The sequence below is a fragment of the Alosa alosa genome, chromosome 1, assembly GCF_017589495.1.
Source record: "Alosa alosa isolate M-15738 ecotype Scorff River chromosome 1, AALO_Geno_1.1, whole genome shotgun sequence".
NCBI classification, from domain to species: Eukaryota; Metazoa; Chordata; class Actinopteri; order Clupeiformes; family Clupeidae; genus Alosa; species Alosa alosa.
The window spans coordinates 38,447,592-38,473,261 of NC_063189.1; the positions used below are offsets into that span (position 1 = coordinate 38,447,592).

A 25,670-nucleotide genomic window follows, 5' to 3' on the forward strand; every position below is an offset into this window, starting at 1 on the left:
CAAAATTCCAGAATTGAATTGAAACTGGCTCTTAAATTCCAATTCAATTCTTGAATTTCACTTGCATTTCAATTGAGGTAGCAAACAGGAAGCAGAATTGCCATTCGAATTGTGCACAACCCTGGTGTGTGTGTGTGAGCGACAGAGTAAAAGATGAAAGTGAAAGAGCTGCTGCAGAGTGCATTTCTCCACTTGATCAAAGTGACAGAAAGCTGCCTGTTTAGCAACTTCTTGGCGCCACTATCTTTTCAGGACACACAAAATGCCACACTCGTCCTCCGGCTCCTGGCATTTCTTTTGGCAGCGCTGTCCTTGGCTTTTTGAAGAAGAGAGAGAGACGAAGGAGACATTTCCAAAGGCTCTTCCACTCCTCCTCTTCTCTCAGACACTTCATCATTCTTCGTTCCACCCACAAGGGCTCTGGGACACACATCAGCATAAGCAAACTAAAAACCTCTCTCTCTCTCTCGTTCAAAAGAGCCTAATCTCTCATTATCATGGCCATGTGCTGGGTCAGAAAAAGACCTGCCACGGTCTCCTCATCTTCATATACTTCCATTTCTCAGAGTCAGGCATAATCCAGTCACAGGGAAAAAAGAGAGGGGAGAGGATGTCTGGACTCCATCTCTCTCTCTTTCTCTCTCTCTCTCTCTCTCTCTCTCTCTCTCTCTCTCTCTCTCTCTCTCTCTCTCTCTCCCTCTTTCTCTCTCTCTCACTCTCTCTCACTCTCTCTTCCTCCCTCGCTCTCTGAGGCCTGCTAGAGCTGTCTCATAATGAGATTTGGTTAGCTCTGATTTCTGCGGTGGGAGTGTGCTTCCAGGCCCAAGGTCAACAGCAGAGTGAAGCAGGGGGATGCAGGAGGCAGAGCCAGAGGAAGCCGTTGGCTTGATCTATCATTCTCTCACGAGGACTGAGACCTCCTAATGCCTCCCGACAAGGTCAAGGACAAACACACACACACATACACACACACACACACAGCCCCATAATCACCCATTTGACAGTAGTGTTACCTCTGCGTGTAGCCATGCTGTTTAGCCTCTGCCCAGTAGTAACTATATTTTCACTCTTCTGCCAGAAATGTGCCTCTCCTAATGAACCCACTCTACACACCTCTTCTTCTCATTCACTGTAGCTCTGCCCCCGTCCATCTCCATCCCCCCCCTCTCCCTCCCCACAGAGGGCTTTGATGATGAGAGAGTGCTGAGATGTGTAGTAGATGTGAGTAGTAGATGTGGCCCTGCGCTGCTCTGGGCTGTGCTCCTAAGATCCCAACGCCACCCTCAGCTTCGGCTTCAGACCCCAGCTCACCATACCAGTCCCCTTTGAATGCACACACACTCAGGAGCATAGACTGTAAGACTCAGAGCTCAGACCCTAGCTTCACATCCCTCTCTCTCTGTCTCTCTCTCTCTCTCTGATTCAGATGATTCTGGAGGATGCGGGAGGCCACTACTGCGCCGTTCATGCAGCACGGCTGAGAGCTACCTAGCCCCCTCCGGAAAGTGCCGCTCTTAGTGAGAGAGGACATAGGGAGCGGACGCTAATGAGCATCCCTTGACCCGCTGCCTCTCCAACTGCTTCCTGCCTCCCTTCTATCAGCAGACACACACACACACACACACCATTATCGGCTCATCTAGGGTGCACCCTACACAAGAGTAAGAGGAGGTGTGATCTGAGGTAGTTAGCATCCGACTTCAGCAATTCTGGCTGTGTGGTAGCTAAGAGACGTTACCACTCCTCTGAGACACAAGCAAGACTTCTTGTTCCTCCACAGGCAGAGATAGCCAGGATGAGGGAGGCTGACAGCAGTGTCAGACACCACCTGGATGTGTCAGGTCAGCCATTTGGTCATGTCTTGGCTACAGTCTCCACATCCAGAGCGAGTGGATATCAACTGACCAGAGTAGAAGACGTGGAAGGCGTGCTATTGGTCACCTCATCCAGTCCCCGCTAGAGAGGCCGAGTTGCTGGCTAATGCACCAACTCAGCAAGACGTAAAGTTAATTGACTGAGCAAACCAACCCGTCCACTGCAGTATCCTTGTTTCCACACTTTGCAATGCTTGCTTGCTTACACTTGATTCCATAACTTGATTCCAAAATAAATCCCTTGATTTATTTCCTTAATTTTTCACTGTCAACTAAAAAGTATTTACACATAATCAGCACAAAAACAAACTCCCAACTTTTATAGTTTGTTTTCAAATATATGCAAGAGTGCAGATCTTTTAGTAACACAACACAGCACACTGATTTGATTAGAGCAAAGCTCCTAATTGACCCAATTATATTCTCAGACAACAACAGGGCACAGCACCAAAGCGGAGTACTATCATTTGGGACCTCAGCCAGCCGGCATCTCCCTCCACTCAGTATCTCTGTGCCCGCGTCAGCAGGCTCTTATCTGACCCTGCCGAGGAGCAGAGAGAGGGAAAGAGAGATGGAGAGGAGAGGAGAGGAGAGGAGAGGAGAGGAGGAAGAAGCGAATGAATCTATAGAAACAGCCTAAGAGGAAACTGGTGCATGGTGCAATCTGGAAGATCACTGAGTCAGGCAAATGCAGCATTAACATGAGAGAGAAAACAGCTCCCTTATGTCTCAATGCTGAGCTGGGCCGCCTGTGTGTGTTTGTGTGTTTGTGTGTGGTGCGTGCGTGTGTGTGTGTGTTCTACTCCTCCAAGCACACTCAAAGCGCTTTACAGAGTAATGCCTATAATTCACTCATTCACTCACAGAGAGATGGCTATGGGAAAACCTTCACTCGATAAAGGACAGTTTGGCAGCACCGTAAGTGCTGGCTGTCAATGGCTGTAACTGTGACAGGGGCAGAAGACTCACCTTGCTTGCGAACGTCCTCCACGGCTGCGATGAGCTCCTCCTTCAGGTCCTGGCTGTCCTTGGCGATCTGCTCGCCCTTTTCCAGAAAGTTCTGAGTGGCCTGCTCCACTGACATGGCCAGCACATGGGCCTTCTTGGAGCGACCCTTCTTCTTACTGGACGGCCCTTTGTTGCTGGTGTTCACCAGCGTGGTCACCTGTTAAAGACAGGAAATGAAAGATGGCATGGTGGTGAGTATCCACATAAATATTTTACTACCCATGTTCACGATAAAAAAAAAAATCCTGCAACTAGTCAGTAATAACATAGTCCACAACCTGCTTGTTTATCTTGACTTGACTTGACTCATTCTCACAAAGTTTACAGCCCATTTAGTAAGGCATGCATTAGATAATCCTTCAAATCATCCTCATGACCCTCATTTTATCATATTGTTAATAAAAAAAAGTCAGTCTTAACTCTATGAACATATGATGCATAGCCTCAGTTAGGAGAAGCAAACAACCACGGTAAACAACATTTAGTGCAGTGCTGCTGCAAATGACCAGCGAATATTACAATCCATCCTTTATTCATTGAATCAATACGAGTATGTTCCACTCACGTTACACACTCCCCCGCTATCACTCAAGAAAGCTGGATGTCCCTGAGAATCCGATAAGCTTCCTATTAAAAATGCTCTTTCAGACAGTGCTCCTTGCCTGAGGCACTGTCTCCATTCTCCATTAACACAACACAACCAAAGAAAGTCTGGAGCTCTAAAATTGAGCTCTCATTGATTTGTTCCTGAGCGAAGCACATAAACACAAGGTTTTGCTCATTTCATGGAGACTTTTAACCGTAAGCAAAATTTATGACCGAATTAGTGTTTATCGAGACCACCTGCTTTCATCTCGTCTTATGCACGTCACATCCTAGAGATACAACTTCAGCATTTGCCCTCAAAGAAGTACGGTAGAAGCTTTAGAAAATGATTCTTCAAACTCACTAAGTTTGCCCATCTATTTTCTGTCTTGGATTCAATGCTTAGATATGGGATGTGGCCCAAGGCTGGGCCTCAGGCTGGCAGGAGGACACATCCCCCCAAGACAGCCTCGCCTCTGTGCCCTGTCTACTGGGGATGCCTCAGCCTAGTAGAACCTTTTGGTTGCCACCCAATGGTGCTCAATTGCAGAGAAACACTAAGGACACTAAACTTGGAGAAGGGCGGGGGGTATTGATGGTGTATCGACCGGCATCGGTGCACAGCTGAGGCAAAATGGCTCCCTTGCCTCAGGACTAGTAGCAACCAAATAGAACTAAGTACGAAGTACGAAGAACTAAGACGAAGCTCAACAAGAGATTTCAGAATAGCAAGAAACTGGGTCAAACTCACTTACACCGCAACTGCCTGAGATGATGTGTTAATATCCGACACACACACAATGCGGAAGACAACGGGGTAGAAAGAAATGTGCATTGAATGAGCAACAAGCTTTATGTCCCTGTTCTGAGAAGCCATAAAGCATGGCGAGGGATCCATTACGACCAGCAGAAAGTGCTGGCGGATCAGCGAAAATGCCGCCTGCAGCTATGCAACAGCCATGGGGGAATTCGCCGCTGATCGATTAAGCATCTGGACAGATTGAGCCCATTGTGAAAATCAATTTACTTTATAGCCATGACTGAACCAGCCCATATGTAAGTGAGCAAGAAATGTCATCTAAAAAAGACCAAAATGATAAAACACTTAGGCCCAGAGGAAAGAAGTTGAAGCAATGAACATGCTGAAGTTAAAAAGGTTTATTCTAATTAACTATACAAAGGCATCTATATTACATTGACAATAGCTAGGATGGACTTTTCTGAGCCAATGTAGTTAATCACTGCTCTTTGTTCTCAATTCCCAAATGGAACTGTGCTATCTGTTGACAAATCAAACTGACTATCACAGGCTTCAAAATGTCCCTTTTGTGTGTTGGACAACTGGGGATTTAGATAATTTAGTGCACACTCATAATTCGACCAGAAAAACAGAAAACTCTCCCTCTCAGACACACTCTCTCTCTCTCTCTCTCTCTTTCTCTCCCCCTCCCTCCCTCTCGAACACTCTATCCTGTAGGAGTAAGCATCTAACTTGGAGCTTTCTCCCCACAGAAAAAAGTTGAACAGAGGAGGCATTTAATGCTCCTCTCACAAGCCCTCCAAACATTTTATTTGTCAGGAGAAGTGATTCAGTCTGCTGCGCTTCAGTCTGTCAGTTCAGTACACTCCCTGGAGGGTTGGAGGGAAGAGGGTTCTACTGAAGGCTCCACCGACACACATACACACACACACACTGTGAGCTAATGCCGCTTTGATAAAAACCTGCCACAAAGCTTAAACAGCCCATGTCAGGGGGCCATCTTTGCTACATCGCAGGGGGACTTTCAGGGGGCAACCACCTGCCACATGGCCAAGGCCCCTTTCTGGGCCCTGGCGCTGATGGAAGACTTTGGTTCTCCATACACAGCCCCACCCTAAGGTGCAAGAGCTTTAGTAGTGCTGGCATCATGTTAGGAATGAAGAGAATGTCCTATCTAGAAGATAACACAAACAGATACCTTGTTTCCCTTACGGCCTGATCAAAGCTGGGCTTTAAATAAGACTAGTTGCCACTCCTTGCTTTATTTCCATCGGCGGCCATCGATTTGATCCAAGCCTGCCGCTTGCCCTGCTGCCGTCCTGCGCGGAGCGCTTCATCACTATCATCGCTTGGTCAATACTGGCCATGCGGCTGATTACTTAAGCACAGGCGTTTCATTAGAGGAAAGCACAATCAAAAGGGCACATCATTTGGTGTGTCGGAGACATAGAGACCGCCTCTGAGCCAGTTAAAGACTGCAGCCAGTGGTGAGGAGGAGTGGGGAGTCTCTCTCTGGGGCAGGACTCCTGTGCTCCAGCCTTAACCTAAAAACATAATTATTTTTTTTTATTTTTTATTTATTTATTTATTTATTTTTGAGTGTGGCAATACACCACAGACAACGAAGGCACACACACACACACACACACGCAAACACACACACACACACACACACACACACACACACACACACACAACACACACACACACACACACACACACACACACACACACACAGGCACAGCCTCCTTCTGCAGGAGGGAGAGAGAGAGAGAGCTCTATCTTACTATCACTACCCAGCAACAACACGCTAGCATGCACACCCCATCTCCTTGCATTAATCCCGTTCCTTCATTGTGCTTCATCATGCTTTCTCCCCTCCATGTCTCCCCTCAGGGCAAAGTTGCCAACAGAGGGAAGGACACACTGACGAAGCCTGACATGTCTTTTTTTATTTGTTTTATTTCCCCTTGTCTCCCCTCTTCTGACTCTGGGGGATGGGGGCGGGGGGTGAGCACACTGCCTCTCTCTGGCTACCTCTCTCTGACCTCTGCAGCTCGCCAGTGGGCAGATTTCATCAATCTGTTGGCCTGAGTTGGTGCTAATTACTCTTTGCTCCTGCCATCTTACTTCTCAGCAGATGAGACATCCCAGGCTAGATGGCTAGATGTGCTTGAGGATCAAAAGAACCCCACTGCTGTCTGTGCTGCTAGTTTCAAAGATGAACCCATCCTACCCATGTGTACACTGTACTTTAGCTAAGACAAGACCATGTACTATATATGGTGTAGTGTAGACTGTGCTCGATGTATATTTGATCCTTGCTCGATGTATATTTGATAGCTAAAATGCATGTTTGATGCAAGAACAATGTAATCTTAGAACAGAAAGTCTCATACACAATTAAAATGAACTCTCTACAGAAGCGTTCAATATATCTGTACTTGTGTAGATGAGCCTGGCGGCCACCTACATGCCTGCCGCTTTTTTTCCTTCTCAAAGTGAATAATCTATATGGGAAAGCCTGCATCTCCTAACACAACACGACAAAGCAGAAATCCTACTGCTAAAAATAAAACCTCCAATGGGAACTAATACGGCAGTATCAACATATTTGAGCTACTTAGATGTGACAAGTGACATGATTTTAAAAGCACCAAACTAGTGCAGCACAGCCGGGCGAGCCTATTCAGAAGGTGTCCACAGAGGGCTTATGGTGAAGAGCGTGGAAATCTGATTGTGCCAGTGTCCCGGGACGAGCACGAGGTCAAGCGGTGCCTGAGAGACATTTCATTTCATGCGAGTTAGGCAACACTGCCTTTATCAGCAGCGCATGCGACACATTCTGCGATGTTGCAGTGGTTACACCCGGAGTTCCCACACTCGCACACAGGCAGCAGCCAGGCATGACACAGGCCACGACACAGTCATCACTTCACCACCCGCTGAAGTCACGTGGGGGTTAACCATGCAGTAGATTCAAAAAAACATCTAAGCCCATTTCTCCAATGCAACTTGCCACACTGTTAACTCAGTCCGTTAAAGAGACAACAACAGCAGTGAGGAAGATAAATGGCCTAATTCAAAGCCCCTGGAGCGAGGCTTATTATGTGCCCGTATAGATGCCAGGGGAAAGTGCGCCCGTGACAGCGAAATGCCAACAAGCTGCTGCCAGGTTCCCACAAGTCTGCGAGACAAAATGGTCAGCAATGCCAAAGCAGTGGGCAGGGGGATGGGGGTGAGGGTGGGGGTCAAGGATTAAGACTTTGGAGAAGCAGAGTCCAAACAACGTGGTGGGAGTCTGGTGGAGGAGAGAAACCCCAGCTCTGTAGTCCAACACCGGCTTTTACAAACATGATTGGCAGACTCCATCTCACACAGTGTGTGACTGGAATTCAAGAACGCATTTATTAATCCTGTTTAATCAAAGACAGGCAGAGGAAGAGAGAGAGAGAGAGAGAGAGAGAGAGAGAGAGAGCGAGAGAGAGAGAGACAGAGTGAAAGAGAGGGAGAACAAGAGGCAGAGAGGTAGAGACGGACTGAGGTGGAGAGGGGGGGTCTGTTTAAACATCTCTGAGGCAGCCGTGAGCCACAGCATAAACATGACAGAGAACCAAGGCCACTGTCTTCGCAGTGGAGGCTGAGGCAGCGCTCACTTTAACAGGAGCAGGACGGGGCAGAGCCATTACGTGAAACTGGAGGGGGAAGAAAGGAAAGGAAACCCACAAAGAAGACAAAGAAGACCTGCCACTGGGCGAGAACAGCCGAGGTGGCTGAGAGATATTCTCAAATGGAAGTGGCCACCCACTGCACATAAACAGCTACACACAGACATGCAAGCACACAAAGTAATTGTCCACAATCCATCAATCCATTTATCGTGTCAGAAGCACGCGTGGAAACACTCTTTTTTTTCTCCACCAGGTCATGCGGGGCTTAGGGCGTTCCATCCATCTTGTGTGTTACAGCATGACTGCTAATTCACTCGGTGGCATGTCAGTGTATTAATCCTCAGCACCCACTGATAGTGCTTCCACACACCTCGCCTCTCTCATACTTCTCAACTGATCCAGTGACTGTTGTCAAGCCCTCTGCTTTTTACAGCTTTTATCAGTGGGTTGTGTTCTTAGTTCATGTCAGATCTAAATAAGTGATCAAGGAAACGCAACTTAGATGATCAACTCTACCTAAACTGGTCCTTTCTTATATTCTAGCAGCACACTGCACTTAAGGCCAGTGTTATATCACTGGACAGCTTATGAATGAATGAATGGATGGATGAATGAATGAATGAATGGATGGATGGATTGTAATGTAAAGCTGCTGGCTGGTACCAGTGGCAGGAGGAGGCAGGCAAATGGACCTTGAGGAGAAGCGTTCAGCCTGACAGCAGCAGGTGTGCCTCTCCACTGCTGCTGCTGCTGTTGCTGGGGAACAGGTGATGGCGATGACAAGAGCTGACAAGGGAAGAGAACAACCTCCTGAGACGTGAGACAGTGTCTGTTGGGGGGGGTAGAGCAAACTAGAGAAATTGAGAGACAAAGTGTGTGTTTGTGTGTGTGTCAGCTATGTCAGCTCTGTGCACACAGAACGTTTTTGTTCTTGGCCGATTTGAGCCTTGTCTTCCCTGCAGATCACATCTGTCTGGCCTCAGGTGGAATCTGAGCTGGAGCGCTACCAGCGCTAACTACACCCAGTGCGTACACATCTTATAAGCCTCGTTACTTTTCCCTCCAGTCGTCTGATTTCAGATAAGTGAGTCTGATGCTACAGTATGTCTGTGTACTTGCGTACCCCAGCCTCTCTGTGTGGGAGCGTCTGTGTTTGTGGAATGAAGGCCACTTTAAGATTTCAAGCATTTACACAAGTCTGAAAACTTTCTACTTCTCCCCTGCTTCATCATAGTAGATCACATTAAAATTGCCAACATGTTTCGCCTTTGGCTAGGCCTTCATCAGGGCAAAATCAATTACAGAGAAGATGTTCAGACAGGTAAAATAAGTCAGCTGTTCGACTAACACCAGCTGACGTGGGCGGAGTTAGATAATTACAATCAGGTCTAGATCTTAACACTAGGGCTGTCAATCAATTAAAAAAAAAAGATCTAATTAATTACATACTCTGTGATTAATTAATCTAAATTAATCGCATATATAATTTTTGCTGTGAAATTATTTTAAATATTTAAATTCAAATGAATCATTGAATAATCAGCATTAGTGACATTAAAGTTACATTAAAGTAAACCATAATAATCTATGATATGACCTAATATGCTGAGGAAATTAATTCAAAGTGCTTCAAATTCAAATAAATTCAAAATAAAGTGCTTTGGGAAGAAGTTTTTTTTTCACATACAAGGCATTTCAGGCCAAAGATATAATCTAGGGGACACAATGAAAATAAATTAACACTCCCCTCAATGTCAACACTTATTTCTTTGCATTGATGTGCGACTATAGAGTTGATGAACTCTGGTGATATGCAATTCCTTGCTGCAGACATTGCAGAGGACTTTATTTTCAACACTTTATTTTTTATCAACACCATCAGGCCGTTTTTTAAAAGTAAATGTTCCAATCAATGATCCAGGCAGCACGTTTTCTTCTCTCTCCTTCATTTTACAGTCTAATTTTTACTGATTAGAACGGCTCGGGGGCAAAGGTCATACGGAATCGATTAATCTGCACTAATTTTTTTAATCAGTTATTTTTTCTCAAATTAATTAATCGAAATGAATCAGTTATTTTGACAGCCCTACTTAACACATTATCATATATATACAAACAAATTCACTATTCACTGGGGCCAATACAGCACATCTCCGCCTATCTCTCTATCCTTCCATTTATCCATCCATCCAGGGTAGGAATTTCACGGCTTGCCCCTTGCGTTGGCCGTGATGCCCCTTTGAAAATCAGAGGTTTACAGGCCACGGTGGCCTTGGTGCCCCTTCTTTTCAATATTCTGCTTTTATGTCCTACTAATGGTGATTTTATTTAGCCTGTGGCCTGTCAAAATAATCTTAGCATTCACAGCGCAAATTAATTTAGTCTTTTACGCAGTGGAGAAAGTGACAGCGCAAGAAAGAAAGTGCGTCCAAATTCACCCATTCTTCTCAGTTGAACTACTCGCGAAGTAGCCTATTCATCACACAGACATCACAAGTATCACATGAAAGAGATTTTTCTCAGCTTTTAAACGATGTTAGCCGATAATTGCTGTGTTGAACGGTTTTATGAAAAAGTAAATAATATAATTCAATTTAATCATACATTCTACTGAAGGTTTTGCGTCCATGATCTCCCTACCCATTCATCTCGGTGGAATACTTCAGGAACCCTTCTTTTAACACATGACAAACCATATATCAGAATAAACAGCAGACCTTACCGAACACAAAGGTGTAAAGCAGTCCAGAGTAATCCAGTTTTGAATTTGCAGTAAATTTGGATGGATGTCTCCAAATTTGGGCTTTTACAATGTGTTTAAATTGTTCCACATGATTTCATAATGGGCCAAATACAAAATAAATGTTACAAATATCGCCTAGATATTGGTAAATCAGAGGACAGCTGACTAAGAGTTTGTGAAAGTAGCCTTAATGATCACAAAATGCTAAGCATGCATCTAGGCTATTTGAGTTTCTTAAAGCTGAGCTGTGCTTACATTTTTCAATACATGATTTCATAGCAGGCCAAATATAAAATAAATGTTATATATAGCCTAGATATCTGTAAATATTATTTACAGTTTTACAGTTATATGTAATATGTCATGTTTCATACAGTGATGCAGGTCTACTGCAGTGAATAGGCTAAATACAACTTTGATCATTTTTATAGCCTACTACTGTATAGTTAACTTTGGCCTTGGTGCCCTGACATGAGGCCTTTGTGCCCCCCACCAAATATGCCCAACTGAAGGCCAAGTGGCTTTGCCCGCAGAATGGTGAAATTCCAAGCCTGCATCCATCCATTCATCTGTCTATCCATCTATCCATCCACCCATTTAGCTATCCCTGGCAGAGGATAAACATGAAAAATAAAGAGAGGATAACATGAAATGCCAGACTGCATCCCCCTCCACACACTTACACACACACACACCCAGCACACACAGCACACCCAGCACACACACACACACAGCACACACAGCACACCCAGCCTTGCCAGTAAATCCCCGCAGCCCGTCTGAAGCCATCCAATTTTGCGCCCCCTCAGCCTCCGAGCCCAGGCATTACGTCTTACTGGAGCCTTGCAGGTGCCAGTCTCCAGGCCGTGCCAAGCCATGGCGTAGCCACCGGCAAACACACCAGCGCTGGCAACCAACTGCTGGAGACACAACCAGCAACTGGAGCAAACACCCCGGCAGCAGGCCTCTCCTCGGTGGAAGTGCGGGTGACCTCCAAGTCCAGTGTATGTTAGCATATTCATCCCTCATGCATACTAGATAGATAGATAGATATACTTTATTGATCCCTAGGGGAAATTCAAGGTCACAGTAGCATACAGATAACACACATTCAATAACAGCAGAAAAAGTAATTAAAAGTATATAATATAAAAAACACAACTAAGCAATAAGGACTGTAGAAGATAAAGAATATACAAAATACAAATTATACTAAATAAAACGTAATCAAAATCAATTCTAAAAAACAGTATCCACATAGTGGGTGAATAATCAATCAAGTGCGCTTGCAATGACTGAAGCAGGGACTGACCTGCCTACTATATGAGCAAGCGGAAGCACTCAGGAGGCCATTACACAAACTGTGCGTTTGAACGGGGTCAGGAAAGCAAGAGGGAACGGGTGAGAGGGGGAGAGAAAGAAAGAAGAGGGACAGAGAGAGAGAGAGGTCATTTATCTATTGTTTGACCAGACGGTCAGCCTGGTTGCTCACACCAGGTCGTCCAGGTGCAGGTGGGACTCTATGGAGATGGTGGCCTGCTAGCACTGGGGGCTGCCTGTGGTGACACAACTCCACTGAGAGGAGGCCAATGGCACTGACACCACTCAAAATGACCCACTTCCTCCCCAACCTCCAACCCTTCACCCTCCTCTCTCTCTCTCTCTCTCTCTCTCTCTCTCTATCTCACACACACACACACTCTCTCTCTCACTCTCTCTCTCTCTCTCTGCTGCTGCAGGGTGAGGGTCACACATTGTCTGTCCCAGAATGAGAAGAATACAATGGTGTAATGACCCATGAGAGAAAGAGCGAGTGCTTGAAAAGAGAGAGACGTCTACCCCATCTCTTCGCCCGCTGAGCTCATTCAGGTCGCATTATGAGAGGTGCTGTGAGGAAACCAACTCACACAGAGAGCCATCGACCATTAGAGGGCACAGACACACTCGCACTTCAACAGCGCCAGCCTAAGCCAATGACTCATCAGGTCAATGGCAGCCAAGGTTAATATTAATATTATGCCACGGATACACATTCGTATGCTAGAAGCGACATAGCATAATTGATATGACAACACAGAATTAAAGTTATATGGCTTATACAATGACCTGTTTAAGTAGTCTTTCCTCAGTGTCTAGCAGTTCACGTGTTGGCTACTGCACATCATGGAGCATTTTATGCAATTAACAAAGAACACAGAGGGAAGATTTTAAAAAAGCTTGCTTTAAAAATCGAACCTTTCTTTACAGCTTTAATAAAAAAACAGATTAAGCAAGGGCAATGGCAGTGATAAGCCATGCTCCTCAATCAACTAAAAGACTGGACTTTTCTGTCCATGATCGGCTCTTCCACTCTCTTCAAGCGAGCTCCTGGACGCTGCCCCTGCCCCGCCCAGCTCCGCAGGTTAGCGCAAATGTAAATACTGACGAGGGGAGGCGGCTGGGCGGCTGGTGTTAGTAAGGCAAGTGATGGCAGCTGCTGAGTACGAGACATAGACATGCGCTGCCTGGCTTTCTCATTTGTCCCCACTCCTGATGACTCAGCACTCTGAGGATGGGCCCTGCAGAGGCAGCATCGTCCAGCGTTACTCACGCATACATGCATAAATAAACACACACGAGCACACACACACACACACACACACACACACACACACACACACACACACACACACACACACACAGACAGGCGCTTTAGTTAAAAATGCGTCAGCCAAATCTAATGTAATGCAATGTAACACACACACACACACACACACACATACACACACACACACACACACACATGCAAACACACAGCAGGATAACCTTGAAGTCTCCCTCTGGTCCACACTCCCTACTGTACCTTTTCCTTTCTTTAGTGCACACCAGCCCTCCTAGTCAAGTTGATTCGTTTGTTGATTCATTCATATGCAAATTCATAAAGAGGGGGAGAGGCTCTAAACAGCCTGTTTACACACGGGGGGGTGAGTGGCAAATTGCAAATCGTGTTGAAACCCCAGCACAAATTCATTCTCTCCATTTCCCTGATCAGTCCCAGCACAAGACAGCTGGAGCAGGAACTTCATCATGTCTCACTGAACAGTGTTTTTGTTCACATTGCCTGCACTCTGTGCACTGATTATGAAGTATCAGCTGTCTCAGAAGTGCTCACATGTTCAGTTCTGTTCTTCCTCCATGGCAGAAGCACAAAAACAATATCTGCTTTTTGTCCCGCTGACTGAGAAAAATAACAAAGCAGAGACATGTGCTGCATCCAAGAAGAGAGAGACAAGCAAGACAACCTCTGAGAACAGCGTTTCAGAACACATCCCCGTTAACTTCTCTGCATAATACAATTAGAAGGACCAAGAATCAGTCCCTGGGGAACTAATCAGACTCTTAGTGAGAAAAACAATAGGGCCAAAAAAAACACAAGAGAGAAGCCACACAAGTTCAGCATCACCCAGCAGCTGAGTAATTACAGGCGTTCTCATCTAAAAAGGAAGATCCACCAGAGGTTTGGACATGATGACCTGGCATTCACAACGTCCAGATGGTGCACTGTAACAAGATTCTGTGATTTTCACAGCATCACTGCTGTTTTTGGGGAAAATGTATACTGTATTTGTGAATACAGTATGTTGCTGTGATTTCGCTATGAATTATGGTCAAAAATGGTCAAACTACAGTAATAAAAATTTGCTGCGAATCATAACACAGTAATAAATCTGACTCCTCCCTCACTTGTCAGCTTTTTGAAAATTTTGAAAAAACATGGCGGAAAATCAGTTGGGGTTTTCTGTTTTCTTTTTGCCCACAAATACAAAGTTACGCTCCCAGATAGCAAGGTGACATTGAAATTATGTTGATTTTCCATCCAAATCATCATTTTGAAAAGACATTGAAAAGTCATGGATTTAAGGTTTACTGGGAAATCTTTAGGTGGTGATTGAAACGTAGTGCACCGCGCGACGACGTTTGAACACTCCAGCGGGAGATCATTTTTGAGCAACAGTTCAGTCACAGTCAGACCAACGGTGTTCAGTACTCTGTCACTTTAGCAATATTGACATAAGTTAACTTTAAGTCATATCTGACTATCATTAACCGTTGTTCGGATGAACAGCACGAATGGCTGTTGCTGCAAGCAAACATCATCAATGAGCTCACCAAGCTAGCAGCTAGCTAGCTTCTAACGTTAAATATACCTTGCGAAACTGAGTTATGCTAACACCATCTTCAGCCTGGCATTTTGACAGTAAACCCAAAAAACATGCAGTATATATTCTATGATTATTCTCAAGTTTCACTTGTAAGTAGCCTTCAGTTTCAGTTGAAAATTGTTGTCTAACACTGTTTATCTTTTTATCTTCTATTTCTGCTAGGTGCTGCTTCACTCTGCTACTGGTGCTGGTGCTTCACTCTGCTATCAGGCTGACTGCAACCGTTGGTCTAACGTTATGGATGCAGCACACGAGAATTTCTAAACGGAAAAAAAGTGAATAAATGTACTTGCTTTTCAAACTGATAACAAGTTGTCAATGGTTATTTATGCAAGTTTGTGTAGCCTAAACCATACCTAGGCCTAGCCAAATTTATCCTGGCTGTAGATAAAGCAGGATATGAATTCCCCAAAATTACTGTATATAATATTACAGCACTGGTATTACTACTGTGCTTAGTTACAGTATGATCTATAAGTACTGTAAAAATACGGTAGACAATTCAATACTGTATACATTACAGCACTGGTAGTACTACTGTAGTTTTCATTTACAGTATCAGGCATAGGTACTGTGATTTCATATACAGTAGGTGTACTGTAGAGTGAAATACAGCAAGTTGCTGGTTATTTGCTGCCAGCAAGTTGCTGTAAATTTTACGTTAAACTTTTTACAGTGTGAGCTTTGTGGCTACCTCTCCACTCTGGTCTCATTCAGCGACAGAGGGTAGTGACAAATTAAGCTAGATATGATGAAGGCCATTCAGTTGCTCCCCTGCGAGCAAGATCTAAGGGACAGATCCAGGAAGCCACTGTTTTGGTGTTAGCACTCATTTTAAAAGTGTGCTCCTGGGGGATGTTGTTGTTGTTGTTGCTGTTTGTCTAAACATTATTAGCATTGGTGGCATTCTCTTAAATTAGCAGATGGCAGAGCGGGTGCACTCATCCAAATTATCCCTACACCCTATTTTCAATATCAAGCACAAAAGTGCTTTTTATCCAAATCCCTGTTTGAAAATGAATACTTCAGATGTGCGGGCCAACACTGGTTTGCCACTTCATTAGGCCCAGATTAAGCAGACGGGAGTTTGGGCTGGCGTGAATGAGCAGAGGGCTCTCGAACTTCTGAGGCAGCTTGGAGAAGAAAAAAGAAGGGTTCAATTAATAAATCTGTCTTGCGACTGCTAAAAAAACTAGCTGCCAAATCTGCTGGAGTCCAACAGCGAAGCAGCCAAAGGTTTAGCCACTTCTGTGCAAGGGTTACATATATAGCATTCATCCACTGCAATTCAAGCCCAGGCACACCAAACTGGTCTCTTCCACTGGCTTAAGATAAGTTGTGACCTTACTCAATTTTTCGCTTTGAGCTTGAGCTTCCTTCCACACACGTATGGTGGTGTGAGAGGCCTGCTTGATTAGGGGAGTGACTCGAAGTGATGAGGGGGCTCAGGGATTCAGGTGGCTACTAGTGGGTGGATGAGAGCTGCAGTGCTGGATGCTTTAAATGTGTTCTGGCGGGGCTGTCAGTGGGGTTGAGAAAAGTAGAGAGAGGTGGAGAGTGGACGCAGCGGGGAGTCTTTCAGGTCTGGACCTGCGGGCCATGGGAACAGGCTACTGGCGAGAGTAATTCACTGCTCACATAACCATCCTCAGACAATGTTTCCAGGTCAGCCACTGAATGTAGCCGGAATGAAAGCAGACTGGTACAAAAAAAAGTACACAGACTCACTCAGACACATTCGTCCAGCATGAAGGAAGCTCCAACACCTATAACTATTGTGATCTGATCTGGAAGGTGTTGACGAGTCATTAACACTAGGTCAAATTCAAGACTCTTTTCCTCAGTGATTCCATGTTGGTGGAATGAGCTGCCCAGTGCTCTTCATTCCTGTGATAGTTTTGGGTCTTTCAAGAGGGGTCTAAAGGCATATCTGTTCAATATGCACTTAGTTCATTAAGCGCTTCTTATGCATTATGGTTTGTATTGTTTACTTCATTGGGCTGTTGATAGACATTGTTGTTTATTTTTGATATTCTCCTTATTGTAGTCTTACCATGCTATTGTTATTGTTATTATATTATTGATTGAATGGAGGGAAATTCCATGCAAAGGTCATCCTTACCATGGAAAAAAATACTATATTTTATTTTTTGTAACTGATCTGATTGAATTTGATGGAGAATGACACTCTTTTTACATCATAAATATGGTGTGCAACCATACCAGAAACAACATTTTTCACATGGTAATATTATACATATTTAAAAAGTGGATAAATGGACCCAAGGTTTAAACAAATTGTGTCATTTGACAAATTCAACATTGACAAGGAAATGGTAGAGCAAATTTGTAAGGCTTTTGTTTTTAAGTCAGCAAGTTCCATGGCCATGTCACATCCATAACGTTTTATAGGAAAAGCTGATTTATATCAATGTAAAGTGTGATGACCAAATTCGGCCCCTTTCTTACTTTTAAAACCTTTAATGGTGCGTTATGGATGTGACGTTATGGATGTGACGTTATGGATGTTACATTATGTACATTTACAAGACTGGAGACTTTATTATACCTCAAAGCCGATAAAACGTCTGTTCTGGTGGCATGTCAGTTTCAATTCATTTCACCTTAGTGTTTACAATTGACATTTCAAAGATTATTAGGTTGATCAAAACCACAGGGAGGCCTCGCCTAAGCATTAGCAAAACAAACATAATATTAAAATACCTCCAGTGATTAGCCTAGCCATAGCCTATTTTCAAGTGGCCTAATAAAAATCTGAAAATCTGAGCGATTATCTTCCCGTAACTGTCATACTGTTGTTGTACAGTAACTGGATTATCGTGTTAGCTGGTGAAGATGGCTGACTTTGCAGCTGGAGTTAACATAGCAACCTCCTTCTGTTGCAGATCTGTTCAGCCTGCCGTTTACGTCTGCTTAACACAGTTTCATTTTAAATGACGCGATATGTCAGCATTTGAAGTGTCAGTTCCTCTGTAGCTAATACCCACAGAGTAACATGAGTAACGACAGCAATAAACTAGATGTACCGCATAGCGGTACAAAATATAACCGCCTCTCAGTCCTGCATATTCTCTTCGCAAAAATAAATCACGCTTGTCAATTTGTCTCCATCTCCTACTCCTGCAACTCATGTGCATGTAAATGAGTGTGTGTATATGTAAGTTTGCTTTTGTTTATAAGAGTGTGTCTGTGTGTCTGTGTGTGTCTGTGTGTGTTCATGTGCGTATGCGTGCCTGTGTTTGTGTGTTTATGTGTGTGTGTGTGTGTGTGTGTGTGTGTGTGTGTGTGTGTGTGTGTGTGTGTGTGTGTGCATGTGCGTGTGTGTGCATGTGCATGTGTGCATGTGCGCGTGCATGTACTTTATTTGTGCAAATCACAAATGAGTGGGTATGGGTTAGGTTAATGCGGGCTCTTGAGACTAACATACCAAATACCATAAATATTTTGTCATCTTGGGTGCAACGGTTCAGGTAGGGCTAGTTATTTAGGGGAGTGGCCACCAAGTATCATGTTCCCTGGTGTTTCAGTAACCCGGGAATCACTGACCAAAATTGATGACAGTAAAAGAAAAAAATTCATTCCTTTTTTATATTTTGAATGACTTGTTGTCCTGATTCTTCCTGTGGATCTTAGTGGGCACTGAGGAAGCAATACTTTCATTGCTAGTTTTTCATGATTACTATTTCAATTGTTTCATATTAAAATTCACTACTTAATTATGTGTTTTATGTAGTTTGTCGAGGACTGGTTCAGACACGTCACATCCATAACGCCAGTTTTTCCTACATAATGCATTACGAAAATGACGCATAGTTTCAAAAACACACTTTTTGTGTTCATTCAAGTCTCCTTCATGCTACATATATCATAGTTTCGGCAGTTGCCTTCAAAATTCACAGAGTTTGTAGAAAACCTGTAATCTCTCACAAAAGTGTGTCCATTTCATGTCACATCCATAACGCTGATAAAATGGCTTGTATTCTTAGGATGAAATTGATTATATGCAATTTGAGGATTTCTCAGTATTCAGAGGACAGAGGTTACATTAAAATGTATGCAAATTAATTCACTGATACTAATTTTGCCCCCACTTTAAGGCATTTTGTCACATCCATAACGCTGGAACTGCCCTGGACATTATTGTTTATTATTGCTATTATCCTTCATTTTCATTGTTTATTTCATTAGGCTATTTATTGAATTGACATTAATGTTTATTATTGCTATTATCCTTAATGTAGTCTGACCAACACTTTAATTTGTTCCCTGTTCAGTTTTAAGCATGATATTGTTTTGTTATTGCGTTTGCCAAATCACATAACCATAACATAACCATAATTTTATCATGTAAGCAGACAATTGCTTCATCCACCATCCGCTTCAACTTGACCATGGCCTCGTCCATTTACTAGTGCTGCATCAGCAGGCGGTCAGCCTAACCTGCTGTCTGAGTGATTTGCACGTCCACACTAGAGACAGAGACAAGCACACTCAGCCAACCCCAAGGGCACTGCCAACATGGACGCCATTACGCATCCCGACAAGCCAGCATACAAAAACTCTGCAGTAAGGGTCTGTTACACTTGTACTTGTGAAGACAGACAATACCAACCACACATGCATCGTGTCCACTACTAATACACACAAACACAACGCCAATTTTTCACAGATACACACTCATATACTAGATATTCTTCCCATAATAACGCCCCCCCCCCCTCTCATTTACACCAAAACATTAAATGGCCAGTTGTGAAAACTGGCATCTGAATCTGTGAGAGCAGTCACTTCCACTGGCCTCTGACACTCAACTGAAATCACACCCGGAGGAGAGTTGGCGGCCTGGCAGGGAGGCGGCTCCCTCTTTAATTAACGAGGAGTGCTCTTCAGACAGGAGCCTTCAAAGAGCTGCGCCTCCCTCCTGATGCGAGCAGAGATGGGAGAGGAGATTACAGGCAGGCAGGACCGGCCCTTGCGTCCAAGCACCACACCGCAGACCTAATTAGACCAACGTCCACCCCCCCACCCTACCGACCACCGAGGCAAACCAGAAGAGCGGGAAACTGAAACGTTTTTCCTTCACAGATTTCCGGAACACTGCCGTTAAGAAGAGCCTTCATTCCGAAGACTTTGTCTATTTACCCTAAAGCAAACAAAGATGCCATATTGCTCAGTGTGCATTTTTTTTGGGGGGGGGCAAGCCTTAATTGCTTCTGAAATGTACAGTACTTCTGAATGAATTGATCATTTTGGTGAATATATAACAGATGCTTGCTAAAATAACAAAGGCAACATTCAATTCGTGCTGCTTATGCCAAACAATTTGAATCTAGAGGATGCTTCACTTCAAAGTAAATAATAAATGATTAGCTTTCAATCAATACACATTTCATTAATTCCTAAGAGCAATAACAGACCATCTTCTTTCATTGAAACAAATGACAGACCTGTCTCCTTTCACATAAAATGTCTGAGCTGAGCTAACCTGAGACCAATACCTAAAACAAAATCAAACTGAAAACAGCATCCATTGTAATCAATCATGTGCATGGCATCACTATAAAAATGCATAGAGTCAGTCAAAAACTACACTACTAACTTCTGTCTAAGCATTGTGTTGTTTAAGTGCTAATATACTGCACATCAAGCAGGGTTACTTTATCTGTTTGAAGGTGAAAATCAAATGAGAAACAAATAATGAAAGATGAAAGCCATAAACACATTTCCAACAAAATGGTAGAATGTAGAATTATTTAAATCTACAGCCCCAGATAAATGAAGTCAGTGTACAAAGCAACTTATCACCAATAAAATCATAAATTCTGTTTTATTCAGACACAAACCTCTAGAAAAAAAACAAATAATAGGCTAACACTTAATAGTAGACAGTCTCATTGCCATTCTTTCCTTCTGAGAGGCCATCTTAAGACTTGATGCTTATGGTCCTCTCTCTCAGGCATGCTACTGTGTGATCATAACATGTGACCCTGCTGGTGAGGAAACGTGTGGGTCTGGGTCTGGGAAAATACATACAGCTTTGCTGTAAAGCAGCAGCATTTTGCCTCTGAGTCTTTTATGTTCTTAGTTATTCTGTTTTATGCACTTATATTTTCAAACTATTGCCCTTTGTGCACACTGGATTATCCCTGTGTGTGAAATCCACTATATAAATAAACTTGCTTTGCCTTGTACAGCAAGTGAAAAGCAAATCTAACAATCTAATAAGTTAATTTAACACCCTTGTGTGTCTGCTCAAAAAGCCCATCTCAGCCCCTATACGACTCATAGATGACTACTAGATTGCTTTTGTTTCAGAGACAGACAGTTGGTATAAAATTGTTTTGATAGCAGCACCATTGCAAGAAGAAGAAGAAGAAGAAGAAGAAGCATTAGCACCCAGTTGGCTGAGAACCTTACAATAGTGCACAGGAGTCTCTTCTCAATAAGAAATACAACTTGAAAAACATGTGAAAAAGGCCAGGAATAAGGAGCATCCATATTCATAATGAATTGCTGCAAGTGGGTCGGGAGGAGCCCTCAACCCCAGCGCTGGGCTCCATGTGCTTGTCACTGGAGCGTGGCTGCCAGGTCGCATCATGTGGGGGGTGCAGTAAAACAACACGCTCCCTTTTATCTCCACCTCCATGGCACACCTCTTCCTCTCCACCTCCCTCAGACTGTCTCTCTCTATCTGCTCACACACTCGCTGCTTCTGTGTAGAGCTAAGCGACTAAAAGGTGACCTGATTTCCAAATGGCAAAAAGTTAATGTCATGCAGTATCTTTAATATTTAAAACAGGACTACTTTTTATTTCCATCTTTTACTAATTTGGGCACCCTGGCTGCGTGGTCTGTGCTTCGCAACTCCACCTTTGGCAAGCATCACGGCTCATGAAATCGTTTTACAGCCATCTAAGAGTCTCTAGATTTTTATTTGGGTGATTTTCTTCCAGTCTCTCTGGCAAAAGTGTGATCCCTGGGCTGCCTTGTCTGCATTGCGAGGCAGCAGATCAATAGCATTCAGGCCTGGGGACTGAGAGGGCAACTCATGCAAAAAGTGTAAACTTGCAACTCTCTCTTGAGGCATTTTGGGAGGGGTGTGTAGGATTATTATCCTGTTAACCCTTCAGTTTCATCACAGACAGTGTTATGTTTGCTCAAAAAAGTTATATGATCCCTGTCCCCCTGGCTGAGACAGCACAAGGCCTAGGCCTGATCCACCTGCATGCTTCAGTCAGACAGGTGCTCTTTGCAAGGAATCCTTCACCTTTTTTCCTCAAAGTAGCCTGAACACATTTCTTGAATCGATCACCCTTTTGACAAAATTTTAAAGTTTTCACATATAAAAAACAAATCAAATAGTGTGACACAACCAGTATACCGGTAAGCTACTTCAGAGTGTACTGTAAATAGGTTGCTGAACAGTGCAGGTTCAACAATGGACAGAAACTATCAGTGCTTTGTTTTGTTTTGTTTTTTTGATGCAAAATGCATTTACTGTACTGTAAACAAAAATTCTCCTGAGTTATATGAGCTGCCCTGAACACTGTTTTCCATCTTTTGATGTAGTGTCTAATGCTCAGTAGTGTTTTCATTTTGACTACTTTGTGAGATGATCTGAAGCCAGTGTTTGGTTTTGAGCACAGGTACAACTGTTTTGCAGAGGTTTTGTAGTTTGAGTTTGCAGTTTTGAGAAAAGGGTTTAAAAAAATGTGTTTTAACAATTGTGAAATTGTGAATTGTGTGTTGATTGTACATATGAGAACAGAGATGAGAGAGAGAGAGAGAGAGAGAGATCACACATGCACACTTTCTCTTTCCCTCTCTCTCTTTCCCTCTCTCTCTCTCTTTCTCTCTCTCTCCGTCTGTGTGCTGTCATGTGTCATGTTAGTGCTGTGGTGGAGAGCAAGAGTGTGCGGGCGGCTGACTCAGAGGAGCTACAGTATGCTGCCCTAGGCAGGAGCTAACGCTATGCAATGTGCCATCCAGAATGAGACAGACAGAGAGACAGACAGACAGAAAAAGCGAGAGAGAGAAAGAAAGAGAGAGAGAGACAGACAGACAGAGAGAGAAAAAGAGACAGAGATAAAGGGAGAGGGAGAGACAGAGAGAGAGAAAAAGAGAGGGAGGAAGAGAGAAAAAGGGAGAGAGAGACATACCGACAGAGAGAGAAAGAGAGAGAGAGGCAGAGAGAGAAATTGAAAGGGAAGGAGAGAGAGGGTGAGCGAGAAAGGGAGAGACCAAGAGAAAGAGAGAAAGAGGAAAGGCTCTGGGTGGGCTTTCTGCTTGGCTGCGCATGTCTTACACACTGGCACGGGCACAGATTGGGTCCCGCTACTCGTGTGCCAACTCCAATTCTCTCCCCATCGACGGCTGGCGCGCTCGGGGTCAAACGAAAACAATTAGAGGAGATTCGCCAGGTGTGTCTGCTCAGTATGACTAAAGTGGAGCTGGGGAATAAGCACCTGCCTCTGAGGAAGATTCAGTACTGTACTAGTGTGTGTGTGTGTGTGTGTGTGTGTGTGTGTGTGTGTGTGTGTGTGTGTGTGTGTGTGTGTGTGTGTGTGTGTGTGTGCACCTACACAGCATTTGTGTATCCACTTTTTATGAGAATCTTTTTACTCATCCTACCTGAGTTCCTCACTTCCTTATTCTGTCTCTCCTGCCAGTAAAAGATGTGTGCTGTAATCCCCACACCTGATAATCCTCTCCTGATAATGCAGGAAATGTTTACTCACAACAAACACAAATATAATCACCGCTCCTCCTGCTCACTCCTCACACTACTGTGGCACAGATGGCTGAGGTGTGTGTGTGTATGTGTGTGTATGTGTGTGTGTGTGTGTGTGTATGTGTGTGTATGTGGTAAAATTTGAGAATGGACCAATGGTCAGCCACGTGTGACCAAGGATTCCATGGCAAACATACTTCACTTGTCACACAGAAGTGAGGAAGAGAGAGAGAGAGTAAGGAAGAGAGGGAGAGAGTAAGGAAGAGAGAGAGAGAGTAAGGAAGAGAGGGAGAGAGTAAGGAAGAGAGAGAGAGAGTAAGGAAGAGAGGGAGAGAATGAAAGAAAGAAAAAAAGAAAGAAGAAAGAAAGAAAGTAGAAGAGAGATAGACGTGAGTGTGCTAACATGAGGTGCCGCATAAGGGACAGGGAGCCAATCAAGCACTGAGGAGACAGACATTTCATTTAATTATTCATGAGCGAGCTACTTTAGTGAGGCCACCCCACTCCACTCCACTCCACTCCACCCCTCCCCTCCCCACCCTTTGCTTTAATTCCTTCCCAGAAGTGAGGCAAAGTGTAGCATTACACAAGAGCGGAACATCTGACAGCAGATCACCTTCCTGCCAGGCCATCCAGCGGGAGAGAGACATACACTGATCCTTGGCAGCGGTTCTCAAGGAAGCACACGGATGGACTGGCTCACTTCCCTAGTATACACACAAACACACACACACACACACACACACACACACACACACACACACACACACACACACGTGCGCACAAACACACACACACACACACACACACACACACACACACACACTCACCTAAACACGATCCTCAAGCATGTTCCAAAGCCTCCATTAGCTGAATTATCCTTCAGATCCTGCACCCCTGGTGATACACACACACACCCACACACACACACACACACACACACACACTCACACATACACACGCACACACACTCTCTCTTAACCCCCCCCCCCCTCCTTTCATTTCACTGTGTTCTTAGCCTGGCTGCTCTCTGCGGTATGCTAAGTGATGTGAGACTGGAGTATGAATGACTTGGCTGGGCTCCAGACACTGAGCAAAACCACTGGTCAGTGGCGTGGACATTAAGAGTGCCCTCAGTCCTCAATGGCCTCTCCCCACCAAAAACACAGAGGGCAACCATGTGGCGATAATGATATCAGTAAATGGGAGTATAACTTAAGAAAGGGATTTCTGCTCAGAGACAAACTTTAATTGCCATGCCAAAAGAAAGGAGACATTTCACCTTTATTGAGGGGCTCAGCGGCAGATGCGCTCCCCAGCTTTTAATTGAAACTGTCTCCGCAGGAAATGGATGGAGCAAACAGACGGAAATCTTAAAGTGGAGATAAGTGAGCGGGAATAATGGACAGAGTAAGGGAGCGAGGAGGAAAAGAAAGTCATCAAAGAGAGAGGCGCGATGTGCAGATAGAGACAGGACGTCATGAGATGAGGCTCAGGGGAAAGGTAAGCCATCTTTCTGCACTTTCTGTAAGTGTACAGGCTCCACACACACACATACGCAGATACACACACACACACACACACACACACACACACACACACACACTAGGTTTTGGGGGAACCAATCCCTGTACATGTATGTGACTAGCTAAATAGAGTGGTGGTAATGAGAGAGCCATGCTGGTGAGCTGCAGATCTTTTTGATGGAGTGTGAGGAGTGAGTGAGCTGGGGAAATGACACCCCCGCTGGACTCTTCTCCTCTTCCAGGAAAGAGAAAGTGTCCTCCTTGTCCACTGGAGAAAGAGAGAGAGGACCTAGGAGAGAGGGAGGGATGGAGCGTGTTCCTCAAGTGGACTGTGCTTAACAGCGGCTAGCTCATTAGGCCCCTAAAGAGCACAGCTGAGAACAGTCCCTCTACATTCTGGACCTTCCTGGACTTGCACAACTTGGGTAGGGTTGGGCCAGTGGACTAGATGGTAGAATATTACCAGAGATTGTGAAAGGGATATCATGTCATTGCTAAATTTATCTACCACATCCAATCAGCTGGAAAACAAACCTGTCAAAAAAAATA

General features: G+C 44.2%; 1 protein-coding gene across 2 annotated transcripts in view; it reads right to left on the reverse strand.

The window, feature by feature from the left end:
• Positions 1-25,670, reverse strand: part of ctnna2 (catenin (cadherin-associated protein), alpha 2) — a 404,887-nt gene that overhangs the window by 324,340 nt on the left and 54,877 nt on the right. For both annotated transcript variants that reach the window (XM_048246926.1, XM_048246933.1), the window contains one exon: positions 2,844-3,039. In XM_048246926.1, the coding sequence (XP_048102883.1) occupies positions 2,844-3,039 (196 nt within the window). The remainder of the gene's footprint in view (positions 1-2,843; positions 3,040-25,670) is intronic.